Below are 19,500 nucleotides of genomic sequence, written 5' to 3'. Positions count from 1 at the left end.
GGGACAGAGCCGGCCTCTCACACTCTGCTCCAGGCGTCCTGAGCCAACAAGAGGTCCAGGTGGTTCCTGCGCACAGGAACGCTGGGGGCTCCGTGGGCCCTGTGCCTTCTAGACCCAGAGACAGAACAGTGCAGTCAGGTCTGGTGTGTGTTCTGATCAGACGGCTCAGCACTGGGTCCTGGGTTCAGTCCTTTTTCCTTGGTCTCCTGTAGTCATCAGTCCCTTGGTGACCTCGTCCGTTCTCAAGGTTTTAAATGTCATTTACCTGTGTCGCCTCCCAAGTCTGTTTCTCCAACCAACATCTCTCCTGATCTTCAGACTCATCTGTCCAACTGCCGATCCGACGACTCCCTTGTGTTGCTAACAGACACTCAGCTCCAGCATCTCTTAAAACGAAGGCCTGTGATGCCCCTCAAATAGGCTGCTCCAGAGTCTCCCCATCTCTGCTAATGGGAACGCTGTCTCTCTACGTGTACCCTCTGAGATTTTTGGTGACCTTGGCCCCTCTCTTGAATGCCCCAGATTAACCATTAGGTTCGCTCTAAAGTCCATCTTCAGAAGGAACCAGAACCCCAGCATACCCACTCTGTCCACCTCTCAGCCACTGGAAGCCTCTACAGCCTGGAGCCCCTCACACACTCCTCCTGCCTCCACATGGCCCCTCACCTCCCACGTGTTCTCAGCTCAGCAGACACAGTGATCCTTTAAAGGGGGAATCAGGCCGGGCCTCTCCTGCTCTAAACTCTCCTGTGGCTCCCTCCTCACTCAGAGCACAGTCCCCGCCCTTCTTCCTTCCTCCAGGCCCAGGAGGTCTGGCCTTGTCTTTATCTCATCTCCATTCCTCTCTGCTCCATTCCCACACTGGCCTCCCCCCTCTTAAACCAGAAACACTCCTGCCCTAGGCCATTCCCACTGGAGGTGCCACTGCTGGAAAGGACGTCCTTCTGACATCCTCAGGGATAATTCCTCATGTCCTTCAATGCTTTCCTCAAGCCACCTTCCCAGGGAGGCCCCCCCCCCCCCCCCCCCCGCCCGACTGGCCACCCAAATCAAGCAGACACGCCCTAGGTCAGCCGTGGGCAAACTACGGCCCGAGGGCCGGATCCAGCCCGTTTGAAATGAATAAAACTATTGAAAAAAAAGACCGTACCCTTTTATGTAATGATCTTTACTTTGAATTTATATTAGTTCACACAAACACTCCATCCATGCTTTTGTTCCGGCCCTCCGGTCCAGTTTAAGAACCCATTGTGGCCCTTGAGTCAAAAAGTTTGCCCACCCCTGCCCTAGGTGGTTTAGCTCAGTGGATAGAGTGTGGGCCTGCAGACTGAAGAGTCCTGGGTTCAATTCTGGTCAAGGGCACCTGCCTGGGTTTCGGGCTCGATCCCCAGCAGGGTACGTGCAGGAGCCAAGAGCAGGATGATTCTCTCCCATCATTGATGTTTCTCTCTCTCTCTCCCTCTCCCTTTCTCTCTGAAATCAATAATCCTATATAATCCTATCTAATAATAGACAAAAAGGGTAATTAACCATACCTCTGCTATGCTTTTCATTGGCTAATCAGGGCGATATGCAAAGTAACTGCCAACAAAGATGGCAGTTAATTTGCATATGTGCAATGATGGGAGGCGAAAGGGGAAAGAGGAAGAATGGTGATCAGCAACCCAGGCAGCAGGCAAGAGCTGGGGGGTGGGCAAAGGCCGCCTTTCCCCACCCCCAGCCGGTGATGGCCATCGGAAAGCCAGGCCGGGGGGCCGGGCTTACCAGCTGGCCTGCGGCCTGTGACCTCCATGGCGTTCGGAGGGCGGGAGAGCCGGGAGGCAGGCCTGGCGGCAACCCCGGTCCCCCAGAACCTCTCTTAAAGGTTCTCTTAAAGCAGTTGGCAAGGGACCTCGGAGACCCCCAAGGGGCCCTGTGCCAGCAAAGCTGAGACCTGGGGCAACTCTCTTCCAGGAAGGTCCAGGGAACAGCCACTGCAGCCCACCCCCACCCCAGCACAAGGCAGGGCGAGCTGGGCCTGAGGACCCACCCCCTCCCAGAGGCCCCTCGCTTGCTCATGCAGCCCTGGTCACGTCACCAGAGCAGCTACAAGGCACAGAAAGCACCAGGGATGACTGCTTGCCCCCACCCGCATTTGTAAAGACAAGGCTGGAGGGTGTGAGGGCCGGCTCACATCTCCTGCTCCCTCCTTTTGCTCCTCCTCTGGCTGTTCAGCTCGCCCAGCTTCTTATCCAGGCTCCTATGCAGCTGGGCCCTCTTGGTGCGGTCCAGGGACTGGTCCTTGGCCCCACTGCCGGCGTACAGCACTCCCTCCTGGCTGATTGTCTGCTGGGCGTGGGCGTGGGCCCTCTCCCCACAGCCATGGATCTCGGGCAGGCAGTGGCTGAGGCAGTAGCCGTGTGGCCAGAGCTGGCCCAGAGTCACGACGCTGGCCCGGCACTTGGCGAGGCCACAGGTGTTATCAGCCTTCATGGCAGCCGAGACCAGGGCTTCGAAGTCCACCGTGGAGGGCAGATCCAGGGCCGGGGTCCTTTTGCATCTTTCTTTTTTTTCTTTTCTGGTAACTTCTGCAGCCCCCGGCCTGCGGCCCGTGGGCCCTACTTGGCTCGCTGCTCCTGCCTGCCCCTCTCCCTCTGCAGTCGCTCCAGGTGCACTGCCCTCAGGTCCACGCTGCTCGGCTCTCGCCCGGGGAAGGGGGGGCTCCGTCTGCACGGGGCTGGAGGGCTCAGGATGGAGAGGGGCTTTGCTGTCAGTCCCTGCCGGGACGGGTGGAACAGGTGGGACTGGTGGAGCTGATTTTATTTTTCTTTCTATTTTTTTTTTTTTTGGCCGTGTGCACATAGCTTTAATTCTTAAATAATTTATACTCTTCTGGAAAAAAAAAAATAAAACTCTGCGGCCCCGTGATCGCCATGGCGATCGGAGGGCGGGAGAGCTGGGGTGCAGGCCAGGTGGCACCCGGGCACCCCAGCACCTGACATGCAAAGGTCAGGGATGAAATGACTTTTCTCAACCACATCTGCAAATATCCTGGGGAAAGCATCACTGAGGAGTTCACAACTCTCTTACTTGGCAAGGAAGAAAAGAGTTGGCAACGGAAACAATCCCTTACATCAAAGTTAAGGTCCCTCTGGGTAAAAAAGAATATTTCCAATGTAAAGGTAAGAGCAGGCAAAAATAATAGGTTCTCATGACTTCCACTGAAGATTGAACATATGACAGAGTCAAAACGAACATACAAATTAAAACAGACGGTGGACATTCAAATGACCTGAATCAACTGTCACTATTTGTCCCAATAGCAGCAATGCTTATGTGATAATATAGTTTAACAGACATACAAAACAAGTCACATGTTAAGATAGGTTCGGCTTCTAAAGTAAATTGAATATGTTCTTTTAAAATTCTAATGTCCTTCCCTCTGACTATAATTCTTAATTTTCCAATCAGAAAATTACCCCAGGTGATCCAGTAACATGTAGAACTCCAGTAACCCAACTTATTTAAAAAAACAAACATCCCAACCATTTTTAAAATATTTAAATTGATATTTTAGGGTTAAAATTATAGAAGATATTTAGATCCAAATATATTTTCTGAATAGAAAATATTCCAGTTTTTGATTAAAAAAAACATAAAAAAATATAAGTGACACATTTTCCCAAGGTACTCTGAATTAGTACCTTTCCCTCTAACTTTCTTCAAATTAAGAGAATCTATGGAGTTCCCTATACTGCACAAGTTTTAATGAAAGAAAAATAAGACTTTCTAAGAGCATCAAATACATGTTTTCTTATTTAAAAACATATATACTCTTCTCTCTCTCTCTCTCTCTCTCTCTCTCTCTCTCTTTCTCTCTCTTTAAAATATATTCTTACTGATTCAGAGAGGAAGGGAGAGGGAGAGAGATAGAAACATCAATGATGAGAAAGAATCATTGATCGGCTGCCTCCTACACACCCCGTACTGGGGATCAGGCCAAAATCTGGGCAGGTGGCCTGACCTGGAACCAAACTGTGACTTCCTGGTTCATAGGTCGATGCTAAACCACTGAGTCACACCCGCAGGGCTCAATTCTTATTTATAAACTAGGGTCCCGGTGCACGAAATTTGTGCACTGGGTGTGTGTGTGGGGGGGAGTGTCCCTCAGCCCATCCTGCCCCCTCTCACATACTGGGAACTCTCAGGCGTTGACCCCCATCACCCTCCAATCGCAGGATCGGCCCCTTGCCCAGGCAGGGGACCCTCATTTCCCCCCATCACTGGTTCTGCCCCCAGCCCAGGCCTGATGCCTCTGGCCAAGGCGTCTGGCCCGGCAGCGGGGACCCACAGCTGCAGCGGCCCCGCGATTGTGGGCTCCGCTTTAGGCCCAGACAAGGGGCCCCTAGCTCCTGGGACTGCCAGCTTCGACTGTGCCCAGCTCCCATCGCTGGCTCCACCCCTACTTCCTGCTATCACTGGCCAGGGCGGAAAAGGCACCTGATTCTCTGATCATGGCTGGGGGGCAGGGCAAAGGCGGCCCCAGGGCCGCCTTTGCCCTGCCCCCCAGCTCTTAGCTCCCCCCTGGGTTTCCGATCACTGTCAGTGGCAGGGGCCTTCTTCCTGCTTTCCCTTTCGCCTCCCTGCATTGTGCCTACATATGCAAATTAACCGCCATCTTGTTGGCAGTTAACTGCCAATCTTAGTTGGCAGTTAACTGCCAATCTTAGTTGGCAGTTAATTTGCATATAGCCCTGATTAGCCAATGAAAAGGGTATCGTCGTACGCCAATTACCATTTTTCTCTTTTATTAGTGTTGATTCAGTCCAAGGATATATACAGCTTTAAAAGCTTTGGAAGCAGTTTTTAAAAAAACTAGCTTTTAAGTAACAAGAAAACAGTTATATAAGAAAGTTTAAATTAAAAGAAAAAAATTGTTTTAATTTATTCAAGAGTGGGAACATCCTCCATGAAAATGTGTACCTTGACTGTGGATGGCTGGGTGGCCTTAGCACACCTTAGGAATTCAAATGCTTTTTACAATGACAAGAAAGAGAGTTTCATCTCATTTCTCTCCCAGGGTAGATGTCTGTTAACAGAAGGTGGACATCAATAAAAGGAGGGGCTTGCACAATCAATCCAGAAAGTCTGCAATCTATGAATAATCCAGAACCCAGTATTTATCTCCTCTGTCACACACCCTCCCTCCTAGCCAGTGAGCAAGATAATTACTCTGAGGTCAAGCTAAGTGCCCCCCAGTCACAGTGGCCCAATGCTGACATACAAAGCATACAAATAATTCTCACTCTGGCATAAAACTGACAACTTTCTTGGAAGAAAAGCAGATACTGTAAATTCCTCAAAGTCTTCCTGAAACATTTTTTAAAGTAATTTTCACTTCTTTAGAAAAAATGCATACATGGCAAACCATCTGTAATAAAAGGCCCATTCTATAAAATTTTACCTGGTCCTACTCATATCTGCAATCATAACCATATTTACAGACAAATATAATCTATACTAATAAAAGAGTAATATGCTAATTAGACTGGGAGACCTTCCAGGAGACCTTCCAGATGTTCTTCTGGACAAAGCCATGGTGGCAGGGCCGAGGTAGAGGCGGTTAGAGGTCAAGAGGGGAGGGCAGTTGTGGGTGATCAGGCTGGTGGGGGATAGGGCCGTTGGGGGTAAGCAAGCCATCAGTGGGGGTCAGTTGGAGGTGATCAGGACAGCAGGGGGGCAATTTGGAGTGAGCAGGCCAGCGGGGGGGCAGTTTGGCGTGATCAGGCTGGCAGGGGGGCATTTGGGGGCAAGCAGGCCGGCAGCGGGGGCAGGGAGGGCAGTTGGGGGTGAACAGGCCAGCAGGCAGAGTGGTTAGAGGCAATCAGGCAGGCAGGCAGGTAGGTGAGCGGTTAGGAGCCAGCAGTCCCGGATTATGAGAGGGATGTCCAACTGCTGGTTTAGGCCCAATCCCTGTAAACTGGCAGGACATTTTTCGAGGGGTCCCAAATTGGAGAGGGTGCAGGCCAGGCTGAGCAACACACCCTCCCCCGTGCACGAATTTTGTGCACCGGGCCACTAATCATATATAATAAAAGAGAAACATGCAAATGATCCATCCCTCCGCTATGATCACCAGCCAATCAGAGTGAGTATGCAAATTAACCAGACAAAGACGGCGGGTGAGCAGCAAGCACCTACATCCCGCCTCGCCCAGGCTGCTCCGGGCCTGTGGGCAGCGTGGGGAGAGCCTCTGTGCAGGGGAGGCGGGCCAGCGAAGGGCAGTCTATACTCCCCACATGGCTGCATTGGTAGCCGAGAGCGTGCCAAGAAGAGCCTGGGGGCCGAGCTGAAGTAGCACCTGCAGGCCATCAGCGCCCAGGAGTGGCTGCGCAAGTCCTGCCTCCTGGCCCAGAAGGTGCACGATGGGTCGCAGGGACAGCCATCCTGACAGGCCAGATTGATGTCCTCCTGGCCGTGCCATAGGGGTTTGTGGATCTGTGAAGCCACAGGCCTCTGGTGCACACATCCTCTCCTCCCCTCCTGGCGTGTGAACATCCCCTAGCATGCTGTCACCCTCCCGCACCTGCAACAGTCCCAAACCAAGGCGTGCACAAGTTCCCCCCACTCCTCCGCCGCATTCCATCAACCCCAGCATGCCTAAGTCCCCCACAGGATGTGCACACATCCCCTCTGGCATGCTCATGTCCTTTGGAGAGTGTCTGGGTATTCTGGGTGCTGAGGGTGGGTGCCTGTGAGATGGCAGTGAGAGGGCGGAGAGGTGATGCCCTGTTTCCACGGAGACCAGTGCAGCGATGAGATCACCTCTAGGGGGTTAATGCAGGTGCTGAGGCAGGAGCAGGTGCAGACAGACACACCTGGTGGGGGCAGGCGGCCCTCGCTGAGGTGCCTTTGGTCAGCGTTCAAGATCAGGAACCCAGAGGAGGCAAGGAGTTCTGTCCTCTCAGTGAAATAGTGGCATAGTCGGGGCAACTGCAGAGGAGGAATGTGCACTTTGGGTGCCAGCACCCATGAATGAAGGCTGCCCTGACTGAGCCTCACTCACGTGGATCCTACAGCACTCCTGCTGGGCAGCGGGTGACAGGACGTGCTTTTTTAAGTTAATGTGAGAAAACATTGATTCTCTCGCTGCCCGTGAAGGTGGGAAGTGAAGTGGGGGGACATGTGGGGAGTAAGCGAGGTTCCGCTGTTAGTTCCTTTCACCGCTGACTAGAGATATATAGGGTGTCTCCCCAACATGTATACACACTTTGAATACCTACTAATTCCAATGGGTTTAAACATGAAAAGAAACAACAATGGAGTTGGCATCTATTAAAAGTGCGGGCACAAACAGGCAGTCAGACATTCCCCTAGGGGGTCCCGGATTGGAGAGGGTGCAGGCCAGACTGAGGGGCCCCCTTTCCCCCTGGACCCCCATGCACAAATTTCATGCACAGGGCTACTAGTGTGTGTGTGTGTGTGTGTGTGTGTGTGTATACATATATATACATATATATATATACATATATATAAAAACCCATGTTCTGTGTCCCCCACAGCCACACTTGGGATTGCCTTCCCCACTTTTGGGCTGAGAACAGTTACCCCTTGTCACACAGACGCCTTCCTTGTTTACTGTGCTTTTTCATTTACTCTGTGTCTTCCCACACAACGTATGTCCCACAGGAAAGCAGCTTTTCTGATTTTCCTTCAATGGTCCCCACATGCGGAAACACTGTCACACATCTGGCACACAACTAACATTGGTTCATGAATGGCCAGTGTAGAGCCCTCCCTATGCTAGAGACACGTCTTCATTAACGTGGCCTCAGACCACAGCTGTCCTGTGGCAGCTACAGCACAGCGAGCTCTCACATTGACATCAGGGCACCTGCTCTTCCCACAGAGCGGCTCTCCCTGAATCTACAGGAGACTCTGCTTCAGAAATCCCAGGGTTCCCACTGCAGCCAGCGCTAGAGGGAAGGGCAGGGAGAGAGGATGGGTGAGCAGAGCAGAATTCCAGCAGGAACTTATCTAAGATGACCAGTTACAGGACCCCTCCTCCCTGCTAATTCCAGGACCTGGTTCCTTGGAGAGTTTAGGAAAAGATGGAAAGAACAATCAATTCCTAGAAGGAACCAAGAGAATGATGATACTGAAAATTCCTCTCTCCATACCACGGACTCTTATGTGCAGGGACCCCTGAGCCTTGTGGGCACAATGACAGACAACTCACCTCTGGCTGATGTTGGATAGGGGACACTCAAAAGAAGGATGAGACCAAAACTCAAAACAGGAACGAAACAGGCACAATCCTCTCTACAAACAAAGAAACAACAAATAAAGTCCCAGAAGATGAGGACAGGACCCAGGCCTGAGCCCAGGCTGACCCGGACACAGGAAGGCCTTGCTGCCCACGGGTTTGGAGATGTTCCTCATTAGGACAATGTACAAGGCCTGGGGAGGTTTGAGTCCCTGTGATGGAAAGTCCTGGGGGGACAAGGTTCTACTGAAGGGAGAAGGACAAAGGAGCAGAGAGGTGACCCAGCTGAAGACTCCAGGGAACCAACTGGGCACAGCCCTGACCACACTCGGTCCTCACAGCCTCTCCTGTCCCCCCTGCAGCAGCCTCAGCACAGCAAACACACAGGATCTGACAAGTTCTTAGGGCTTCCATTTATTTCATCTCAAATTTTAAGATCTTCTCCTTTAATTTTTTTCAAAAATATATTTTTATTAATTTTCCAAGAGAGAGGAAAGAAGAGGGAGAGACGGATTGAAACATCAGTGATGAAAGAGAAACATCCATTGGTTTCACTTGCACAACCTGGTGGGAACTGAGCTGAAATCTGGGCATTTGCCCTGGAAGGGAATCCAACCATGACTTCCATGTTCCTGGGTGGACACTCACCACTGAGGCACACCAGCCGGGCTGTTCTCCTTTAAGGAACCCATCACCCCTTCATGGCAAGAAGTGAAGAAGAATGCATATCCAGACTCTTATTTCAATCAGGCAGTAAGAAGCTGCAGCTGAGCGCACAAGGAAATAAAGACAGGAATGGGGAGGGCCAGCCCCACCTCTACAGGACAGGAAAGTGTGAGAAGGGCGAGTGGTGGGCAGGGGTGGGCCAGCCTCCCTCCTCCTCACATTACTCTGATAGGAACACACACATTCAGATGCCATTTGCAGAAAGAAATCAGAAGTTCTTGATTCACAAAGTGTGAGCTTGAGCAAATCTCCCATAACTCAGTTCCCGACAAGTGCCTCACGCTGTGGAAGAAAATGATCATGAACAAACTCAGTTCAGTGGCTGTAAGCAGTGACATTCTCAACAGTCCACCGCAGGCTCACTATGTCCCACAGAATCTCCATCACCCAGTCCTGTCCCTTTCGCCCCAACCCCTGCTATCACCAGAGTCTCACCTTTAGAAGCCGTGAGAGATACATCAGAGCCCTGGGCACCATCGCTGCCTGGGGTGGTACAGAACAGGATGGGGTCAGAGCCCCCAGGAGAGGAGCCTAAGGGAGGAACTACAGGGGTGAGGTCCCCATGGGATCCAGTCTGTACTATCACAGGATCTCAGGGGTCACCCTCCATACTCACTGGAAGCCTGGGCATAGCTCCCTCCTTTTCCACCTGTGGGAAGGAAACATCCCATGAGAAGACAGGGAGGAGGCAGGGTAATGAGGTCCTAAATGAACTCCTAGTCCTCGAGCCCAGAGAAGTTTCCAGAACTGTGACTACAGACCCAGGGCAGGATCAGGAAACCTGAGGAAACTACACGTGTGGGGACTGGACCAACCATCCTCCTGGAGGTCTGTCCTCAGCAGGGACCTTCCTCCCTGACCTGGGAGTGCTGGGACCAGGCCGGTCACTAGAATCATCAGGTGATGAATCTGTCCCTCATTTCCACACGTGTCTGACTAAAGAGTGAGTGTCAGCAAAAGGGCCCCACACTGGGCAACCACACGTGTGGGGATGGTACTTGCCCTTAATGAAGCAGAACACACTTCTACCTGGGCTGGCAACCCCCAGTGAGACAAGACACTCAGGCCCCACTCCTTCCCTACCTGAGCGCTTCCTCCTCCACATCACAGCTCCAGTGACCACAGCTCCAGTGAGCACAGCTCCAAGGATGACCAGGCCCACAACCAGGCCCACAGGGGGGATGGTGGCCCAAGGAGACGGCTCTGGAAAGGGAAGGGGAGGTGAGGGCCCTGACCCCCAGGCCTCAGCCCCGACCCCACTGAAGTCCTCCACAGGCCCCTGCTTCCCTGAGAAGAGGCTCTGTGCCCACGCCCCTCCTCACCCCATCTCAGGGTCAGGGGCTTGGGGAGCCCCTCATGCTGCACATGGCACGTGTATCTCTGCTCCTCTCCAGGGGGCACCACCAGGGCCGCCCACTTCTGGAAGGTCCCATCCCCCGCAGGCCTGGTCTCCACCAGCTCCATGTCCTGGGTCTGCTCCTCCCCATCACGCTGCCAGCTCAGGCTGATGTCCGCAGGGTAGAAGCCCAGGGCCCAGCACCTCAGGGTGACCTCACGGTCAGAGATGGGGTGGTGGGTCACGTGTGTCTTTGGAGGGTCTGAGGAGAAGGGGGAGGAAATTCAGGGACTTGGCACTGTCAGGGGACCCTCCAGCAGCCCTCATGTGACCACCTGAGCGTGGACAGGGCACCTGGGGTGGGCGAGTGAGCACACAAGCACCACCAGCCTGGACAGAGCACCTGGGGATGGTCTCTCTTCCTTAGAAAGTTCTAGTCAGAGTGACACAGCCCAGGGCAGGAGGCAGGTCTCAGGGGGAGAAAGGGATTTCTGGTCCTGTCCTGGGTGGAGGCCAAAGGACTCAGAAAAGTCGGGGTCAGACCTCAGATACACTGGGGGAGGGGCAGGGAGCAGGGCCTGAGAGAGCACGTCCCCATGGGTCCCAGAGCCACTGCAGGGTCAGTGGGAACCGCTGCTCAGTTCCTTCAGGCTGGTCTCCCCTCTAATTGTCCCTGAGAGACTGCACCCCTAGGTGTCCCTGAGAGAAGGGAGGGCGTCACTGGATCTGAAAAGCCAGGCGGACTCAGTCTCCTGGCCCACAGGAGGGGGGTCTGACACTGACCCTGTGTCCTGTCTCCTTGTTGAGCCCCAGCCCCAGGGGAGAGGAGGGAGGCCCCAGGCCCCGGTACCTGCGCGCTGCAGCACCTCCTTCCCCATCGCCAGGAATCTGCGCAGCCACTCCATGCAGTTCTCCTCCAGTTGGTTCCTGATTCCCTCAGCCTCACCAGTTGCCTCCCACTTGCGCCGGGTGATCTGAGCTGCGGTGTCGGCCGTGGTCCAGGAGCGCAGGTCCTCGTTCAGGGCGATGTAGTCGGTACCGTCGTAGGCGGTCTGGAAATAACCGCGGAGGAGGCGGCCATCTGGTCCCATCTCACAGCCTCGCATCCCCTGGAGCGTGTGAGACCCTGACCCGCCCCGAGGTCAGTGTCGCCCACTGAGCCCCGCCCCCGCCCCGCTCGCGGGGATTAAACAGAAACTGAAAATGAAAACGGGTCCAAGTTCCCGCGGGCTCCTCCCGGGCGTGTCAATGGAGGGGGGGGGGGTCCGGGGTGAACCTCGCACTCGGACACTCGGGGCGACCCCGGCCTGTCCGTGGGGATGGGGGTGGTGACCGGCCGCGGGCCCCGTGGCTCACCCTCCTGGCTCTGGTTGTAATAGCCCAGGGCGATCTGCAGGCTCACTCGGAAATCCTGTGCATTGGCCTTTGCGTTCCGGGTGGTCATGTCCCAATAGCCCGGCTCCACCTGCTCCACCCAGAGCGCCCGCGGCTCCGACCTCTGACTCTCAGAGTCGCTGTCGAAGCGCTCGAACTGCATGTCGTCCACGTAGCCGACCTCCAGGTACCGGGCCTCCCCGCGGCCGGGCCGGGACACGGCGGCGAGGAAATATCTCAGGGAATGGGGGCCTGGGGGCCGGAGCGGAGGGGCTGACACCCGCCACCCTCCTCCCGGCGCGGATTCGGGGTCCGGGGTCGGAGGGACAGGAGAGGGGAAGGGGCCCCGGGAGACGGAACCGGGGCAGCGGGACGGAGAAGAGAGGGGTCAGGACGGGGTGGGGTCTGGGGTGTGTGGGGTGGAGACGCCCTTTCCCGAGGTCCTGCGCCCCGCCAGGTCCCCTCGCTCCTGCTCCACAGAGGCCATTCCCTCCCGACCCCGCACTTACCTGCCCAGGTCTGGGTCAGGGCTAGGACCCCCCAGAGCAGCAGGAGGGTTGGGGACCCCGAGAGCAGCATCCTCCAGGTCTGGGGAGTCTGTGAGTCCTGGGGAGTCCGCAGAGACTTCTAACTGGGGACAAAGGTGACCCTGATTGGCTTCTGTAGCACCTGCCACCCAATGGGAGTGAGAACTGGGGACGCGTCACGAGTATCCAGGAAGGGGGGCCCCACACAGGTTGTGAGAGGGAGAAGTGAAACTGCAGGGAGGTGGGGACCCCCCCAAACTGAGCTTCCCGCTTCAGTCTCCGCCCTCGGACTGGGACCCTGAGACCAGGCCTGGGACCTGGGACGTTGCCCTGACCCCTCCCCTGCACGGAGAGCTCTGTCACTCCCTCTCCCTCAGTCCTGCCCAGGGGCTGTGTGAGAACCAGGGAGACTCCCCAGGCTGGGACCAGCCCTTTCCTCCCCTTCTCCTCCTGGAACCCCTCTCCCTGGAATGCACTCTGCCTCCCACCCTCACCTCTGCCCTGGACTCTTCTAGAGGAAAACTCACCCTGGGACCTTGATGCCAGAGAGCGAGCTTCCTGTGAGAGGAGGCGGAGGACAGGGTCTCCTCTGTAATCCTGGGGGAGCTGGGCCTGAAAAGACCAGTGAAGGGCAGGGGGACCACAGTCTTGGGAAGCCTGGACACCAGGAAGCGAATCTGTAAAATGAGTGATTTCAGAGGCTTCATATGCAAAGTGTCTAAACAGCCCTGCAGCCAGAGCTACAAAGCTCCTCACTCTCCTTCCCGCACAGGAAGTGTGTGGCTGGGGCTGTTACATTGTGAAGTGACCTGCATTCCCCAGCCCTGAGCTTGTCCCTGTGCGTCCCCACACCCTCCCTACAGGAGCCCAGGGAGCATGTGTGACTGTGCATTTCAGCAGGAGCCTGTGCATCCTCACAGTCGCAGGTGCTCAGTGGGTCACAGTGCCCTTCCCAGCGCTCCTGCCCTGCCCATCCTTATGAATTACTCACATGGAAGCAGTGAGCCCATTTCATCAGGACACATAATTATTTTTTTCACAAACATGGGTTTTACGGTTATTATTCCCATTTTACAGCAAGGAAACTGAGGCACAGAGAGTTTGAATAATGTACTTAAGGTCTCACAGCTAATAATTAGATGTTGGAATGGCTTTCAAATGTAAGATAGTCTGGCTCCAGAGCCTGTACTCTGAATTATAGGTTAGTAGTTTGTACAGCTTTTCCTAAAGGAGTTTTAATCATCCTATATAATAAAAGGCTAATATGCAAATAGAACAGGGGAACAACCTGAACAAACAACTGAACAACTGGTCGCGATGAAGTGTGCTGACCACCAGGGGGCGTGCATGGAACATGCTGTGTGTCGGCAGCTGGGGGATGGTGGAACAGGTGATTGGGGGAGCCAGACAAAGGCGGGGCGCCCGTCACTGTCATCGGGGCAAGCCTCTGGTGGTTACTGAATATTCTTTGCTTCCATGCCCTATGATAACGCCCAGTGCTCACACCTGCTGCTGGCACCAGCCTTGCTTGCACCCGCTCCTGGCGCCCAGCGCCAGTCCTGATTGCTCAACGCTGTCAGCAGGTGCAAGTGGCTGCTGCCAGCCTCTATTGCCCCTGAGAGTTTCTCCATCTCCCCCTGAGTGGCGATCAGGGTACCTCACACCTGCTGACAGTGCCGGCCCCACTCATACCCACTGCTGGTGCTGGCCCCAATTGCTCTGGGCCAGTCAGTGGGTGTGAGCAGGGCCGGTTCCATCATCATGTGTGAGCAGGGCTGTGGGCAGACAGGGGCATGGGTCATGGATGGAGGGGCCGGGCAGGGCACAGAAGTTGGGCCAAGACCTTCACCTGTGCCCATTGCAGCCTCGTGGCCCACAATTCCTTTCAAGGTGCACGAATTCGTGCACTGAGCACCTAGTATCATATATAATTAATTTAGAACAAATGGAAATTAAGTGCAATCACTCATTCTCTCTTTGGACACTGTATTGGTCATGTTTTCAGCTTAAATTACTCTAAACTCAGCAGCTAAAAACAACAAATGTGTGTTATCTCCCAGTTTCCCAGGGTCAGGAACCCAGGAGGGGTTGTCCTGAGTGCTTCTGGCTCAGGTGTCTCTCAAGGTTGCAGTCACTTGTCAGCCATGGCTGCATGGTCTGAAGGGTGGCTGGGCTGGAGGACTCGCTGACACATGGCTCACTCCTAGGGCTGTTGGCAGTGGCCTGATTTCCTCCCTGGATGGTCCCAGGAGCCCTCAGATCCTAGCCATGGGGACTCGGCCATAAGGCAGTGAATGACTAGAACTTCTTGTCCCAGAGCAAGTGATGAGAGACAGCAACCAGTGTGGAAGGTGAGTGAGGTGAATGTCCTAGGCTGAGAGTCACACACATTACATCAGCCTTACTGCTCAGTTAGAAGTGAATGAGCAAGTCCAGCCCCCGCCCTCAAGAGGAGAAAATCGCTCCACCTCCGGAAGGGGGAGTGTCACAGAATTCACACACATGTGAAAACCAAAGTTCTCACTACATGCTGTTTCAGGATGCTGTAAGTCAATGTTTCCTTTATCTGATTATTTCATTCAATGCTCTAAATTTCACTTATGGAAAGTAATGATTAAAAGTTTGAGACAGAGCAAGGAGATACAACAATATTTGTACATTTTTCTTAGAGCTGCCTTTAGTAATAATGTTCCCTACTTAAGTGGCAACAACATTGAGAACACATGGTAGCTAGATCAAACAGTTTAAAGGCTGGCTCCATAACAATAATGCCTTTAAAATAATTCTTTGCTATTTCTCAGAATTTTCAAATTTAGTTCATTATGAATGTAAAAACATTGGCTAAAGTGTCAGTTTTTTCGTATTCAGCATCTTCAAAAACCTGTGTGTCAGGAAATCAATTTTTAATCAGAAAAATGTGGATCTTAAACTCGATCTACACACCACCTTGGCATCCTGACAGCAATTGGGTGAGACGCTGCGGGCAGAGAGCGTAACAGCCCTGCTGTATCCCACCCAGCTGTCCCACAGCCGTGCGGGTCTCGCTGATGAGCTGTGTTACCATCCAGCTGTCTGCAGTGAATACAGTGTCCTTCAGCCACCTCACTGTGGGACTCCTGTTGGCATTGACACTCACAGCCCTGTCCCCCAGATGTAATCTCTGTTCTCCGTCTTGTGTTTTTTACACCCTTGAGCCTCCCTAAAGATTTTATAATTTATATCTATCTATCTATCTATCTATCTAATATATATATATATATATATATATATATATATATATATATAATCTCCCAAACGAATGTTTTTCAGTTTTACCAGCTTTAAATTTCCTGTAAAGTGAACTTGTACTGCATGGAGTCTTCTGAGGCTCAGCATTACATAAGGGTCATCTCTCATCTGTGAGGCTCTCCTTACACTTTAAGTGCTGAAGTCTTATATTTTACTAGAGGACTGGTGCACGAATTTCGTGCAAGGGGTTCGGCCCCCACCGCTGCGGTGGCTGCCTCTGTCTCAGTGCTCTCAGCCCAGGCTTTGTCTGGAAGGTTATCCAGAAGTACGTCTGGACTAATTAGCGTATTACACTTTTATTATTATAGATGGTTATAGTGAAATTTTGCTATTTTCCTATTGATGTATACGTGGTCATTCCAGTTTTTGCTGCAACCATTTGTGTACATGTCTCCTGGGGCACAAAGCAAGAAATTCCCCAGAGGGGGTACACAGGGGTGGCAATGCTGGGCCCTGTGGGGCCTGTAACTTTAGCCAGACCTGATGATGCTCATGTGATTTAGAAGTGCGAGTGCCAGTTTAAACTTTAACCAGGAATGTGGAAGACTTTATGTTGCTGATGTAGTTGTTCTGAAAATAAACCAACCTCAGCTTAAATAGAAGCATTGAAAGTGGATTGTCAGGTCCTTGGTTGCAGAATCACCTGGGGATTTTTCTTTTCAGACTATTAATTACTCCTTTCCTTTCCTTTTATTCCATATCTCTTGTGTTTATACTTTTAACATATACACCCAGGTAATTCTTCCTTTAGCATAACCACAGAGTATTATTTCATACTAGAGGCCTGGTTCACAAAATCGTGCACAGGAGGAAGGGGGTGTCCCTCAGTCCGGCCTGCACCCTCTTACAGTCCAGGACCCCTTGCTCCTAACCGCACTCCAGCTCACTCATTACTGCCCGCCTGCTTGCTCCTTACTGATTGGCTTGTCACCCCTTAGCGCTGCCACGGAGGCAGGAGAGGCTCCCACTACCACCCCTGCACTCACCAGCCATGAGCCTCGCTTATGGCTGAGCAGCAAAACCAATGTGGTGGTGCACTGACCACCAGGGGGCAGCTCCTGCGCTGAGCGTCTGCCCTGGTGGTCAGTGCACCTCATAGTGACTGGTCATTCTGCCGGTTGTTCCGCCGTTCGGTCAACTTGCACATTAGGGTTTTATTATATAGGATGGTTGAGACATCTGATAATATGCATAGAGAAAAGAAAGAGAAAAGGAAGAATAGAGAAAAGACAGAATAAAAGAGAGAACAGGAGGAGAGGAACTGAAAATAGTGAGTGCAGGTAACGTTTTCCAAGTGCAAGAAAACAGCGATGCAGACTAAAAGAAACTAAAGAGAGCCTTGTGACTTATTCCCTGCAGAGCACAGAACTTTCCTGAACTTTAGTGACTTGAAACATAAGCATCTGTTACCTCAGAAAGATAATACAAAGGCCAGCACAAGGGGGCTGATGCTGGAGGAGAAGTTGGGGAAAGAGAAGGATGTGACCCGATGGAGTAAGAGATCGCTGGCAGAGAGATGCAAATGATTTTGTGAGTCCGAGTCCCCCAGGTAGCAGATTCTCAGGTGGGATTGCCCTCAGCGGTGTGTACCAGGGGGACACCTGTCAGAGCCTATGGAGAGGGAGCCAGAACTCGCTGGGCGAGACAGCAGACCCAGATCCAACCCGATGGTCAGGAAGAGGAGGTTGTCAGACGTGTCTTAGGTCACTACGGTGCGATTTCAGTGAAGTTGAGCGAGGCCACAGGACAGTCCTTGAGTCACTGTCAGCATCAGAGGAGGCCCTGACCCCAGGAATGGCTGCCTGGGTCCCTGCAGGGCACGGTCACTGTCTGGGAACAGCCTGTGGGAGGCGGGGCCTCTGCACAGGGGCTGCCATGGGTTTCCCAGCTCAGGGGTGGGGACCCCTATGACTTGCCTGGGGTGTGATCCTAACCTTCCTCCTGAGGGGTCTGGGTCCTGGAACTGCAGCCCTCCTCATGCTGGGCTGCTGTACATGTCCATCCACAGGCACAGGGAGCAGGAGGGAAGTGCTGTACCCAGTTCCCCACATGCTCCTCCTGCCCCCACTGAGTGACAGCAGCCCCACACCCTGTGGATCAGGTTCATTCCTCCTGCCTCACGGAGCGGGGACTCCTCTAGGCACCTGAAGTCCACACTTCCCTGGTAACAAACATAATATAGTTCGGGTGGCCCCTTGTAGAGCACTCCCACTTCTGAGAACCTGGACCTCCCACCCTGGAGAGCCCAGAGATGTGCAGACAGGAAGTGCAACATCCCCAGTGGGTGATGTTGAGTGATGGACAGTGGGGTCACCCTGCTTCCATCCCTTGGTCCTGGGCCCTCACACTGTTCCTGTTGAGAAGTCGGCACCACACAGAGGTCCCTGCCCCAATATCCACGGGGTCCCGGGAGATGTAACCCGGCCTCTCAGGGCGTTTCCTCAGAGCTGGTGTATCCATCACCGCTTCAGAAGCCTGTCCAAGGTCCTGTGTGGCCGGCAGCCCCTGGACGGTGCAGATGGGATATGACCAGGGGATCCCATGGTCACAGCCCAGCCTGCACCTCCTTCCCTGGGAGCTGGGGCCCCAGGTCTGATACTGTGCTAAGAGCAGGCCCAAGCCCATGGAGCAGGCATTTGGAGCCCCCAGATCGTGGTTCTGGCTGAAGTCTGAGCACAGGAAAGGAGAGCCCACCGTGGACTACGCAGCTGTCCTGTAAGGATGACCCTCTGACCCTCCAAGAGGGCAGGGCTCACTGTAGTCACCTTGTCACCTGGTGGCTAATTGGTCACCTAAGGAAACTGAGCCACATAAGGGCCCAGTATTGGTCTGACTCTGACATCTGGACATGGAGGCGTGGCCATACCTGGGACAGCCTTGGTCAGAGGGAGTCAGTGCTGCTGGCCCTCATCTCTGCCATGAGGTCCCTGCATTCCTGTGCCCGTCCTGCCCGTCCTGGGCTGAGCGGTGATGCAGGCTGGCTGAGGTCTGTCTGTCTGCCTAGTTGCTCAGAGCCTTATGAGGGGAGGGTGTTTTCTGGTGGGTGCTGACGTGGTTCAGTCTCAGCCATAGATGCGCCTTGTCCACCTCATGATGGGCTGGTGGCCTGTAGAGTTATGACCTCATGGGGACCCAGAACCGGGCATGTGGGCACTTGTAGTCACATGGCTGCTGGTGTCCCATGGCCACGTGCTCTGTCTTCTCAGGTCCCAGTCACACACCCAGAGCAGCTTCCGAAGGGGTACATGTGTCTGCTGTGGATGGTGGGGCCTCACCCAGAGCCCCCGGGGCCCGCACTGTGCTGCTCCACTGGTGCCTGGCTCAGCTCCACAGCGTCTTTCCCACCACTGACTCCAGCGCCAGGGGGGCTGCTGGGTGGAGGCTGACTGCACCGGGATGTGGATCCGCTGCCGTGTCCTGCCAGGTCCCCGTCCCACTCAGAGCTGGCAGCCTCCATGTCACCCTGAATGTGGGCCAGTCAGCAGACGCTTATGGCATACAATGGGCTAAGAGATAAATGCTCTTATGCTCCCAGCTTTCCAGAAGGCGGGGAGCACTGGGGTACAGAGTTCATACCATAAAGTGACACAACGAGATCCCCCTCCCAGGGCACAGAGCACTCCTAGGTGAATACCTTTGAGAGATACATGAGCATAAAAGAAAACTGAAAGCAACATTGTTTATAATTTCCACACCCTGAAAACAAACCAAAGGCCGTGACAAGTGGAAGGATAATATAAAGTGTGAGTCACTAATTCAATGTTTGTTACACAGCAACACAGAGGAACACTGGGTGTTCGCCCGTGGGTGACTGTGTCTCTGGTCCCCCAGCTCTACACCCAGGCCTTCCTCACCCCCCACCTCCCATTCTGTGGGCTCTGAGGTCAATAGTGCCCCCCACGTCCCTGTAAGACTGTAATGGCTGTTTTCCTGTTTGAACTCCGATGGAGATTTGCCACCTTAGGTCTGACTTTGGTTAAGAAAAAACAAACAACTTGGTTAAG

General features: G+C 53.5%; 2 protein-coding genes across 4 annotated transcripts in view; both read right to left on the bottom strand.

Moving 5' to 3' along the window:
* The window catches only part of LOC132237214 (class I histocompatibility antigen, Gogo-B*0103 alpha chain-like), a 91,103-nt gene that overhangs the window by 43,652 nt on the left and 27,951 nt on the right, over window positions 1-19,500 (bottom strand). Inside the window, exon 8 of one of the 3 annotated variants that reach the window (XM_059701390.1) lies at window positions 8,691-9,253. The exons of the other annotated variants lie outside the window; for them this stretch is intronic. Coding sequence (XP_059557373.1) covers window positions 9,249-9,253 — 5 coding nt within the window. The 3' untranslated portion in view covers window positions 8,691-9,248. Of the gene's footprint in view, window positions 1-8,690; window positions 9,254-19,500 lie in introns of those variants that run through there. 3 annotated transcript variants of the gene reach the window in all.
* Window positions 9,297-12,306, bottom strand: LOC132237211 (class I histocompatibility antigen, Gogo-B*0101 alpha chain-like). Its single transcript, XM_059701383.1, has 7 exons — window positions 12,191-12,306; window positions 11,664-11,933; window positions 11,158-11,433; window positions 10,294-10,569; window positions 10,055-10,174; window positions 9,588-9,620; window positions 9,297-9,454 (listed from the first exon to the last, which is right to left on the bottom strand). Exons 1-7 carry the CDS (start codon window positions 12,258-12,260, stop codon window positions 9,312-9,314), a joined length of 1,188 nt encoding a protein of 395 aa, XP_059557366.1. The 5' UTR covers window positions 12,261-12,306; the 3' UTR covers window positions 9,297-9,311.

The sequence above is a fragment of the Myotis daubentonii genome, chromosome 6, assembly GCF_963259705.1.
Source record: "Myotis daubentonii chromosome 6, mMyoDau2.1, whole genome shotgun sequence".
In the NCBI taxonomy this organism is placed as follows: Eukaryota; Metazoa; Chordata; class Mammalia; order Chiroptera; family Vespertilionidae; genus Myotis; species Myotis daubentonii.
Note: the sequence above shows the minus strand (reverse complement) of the source record. Positions and strands in the feature narration are given on the sequence as shown.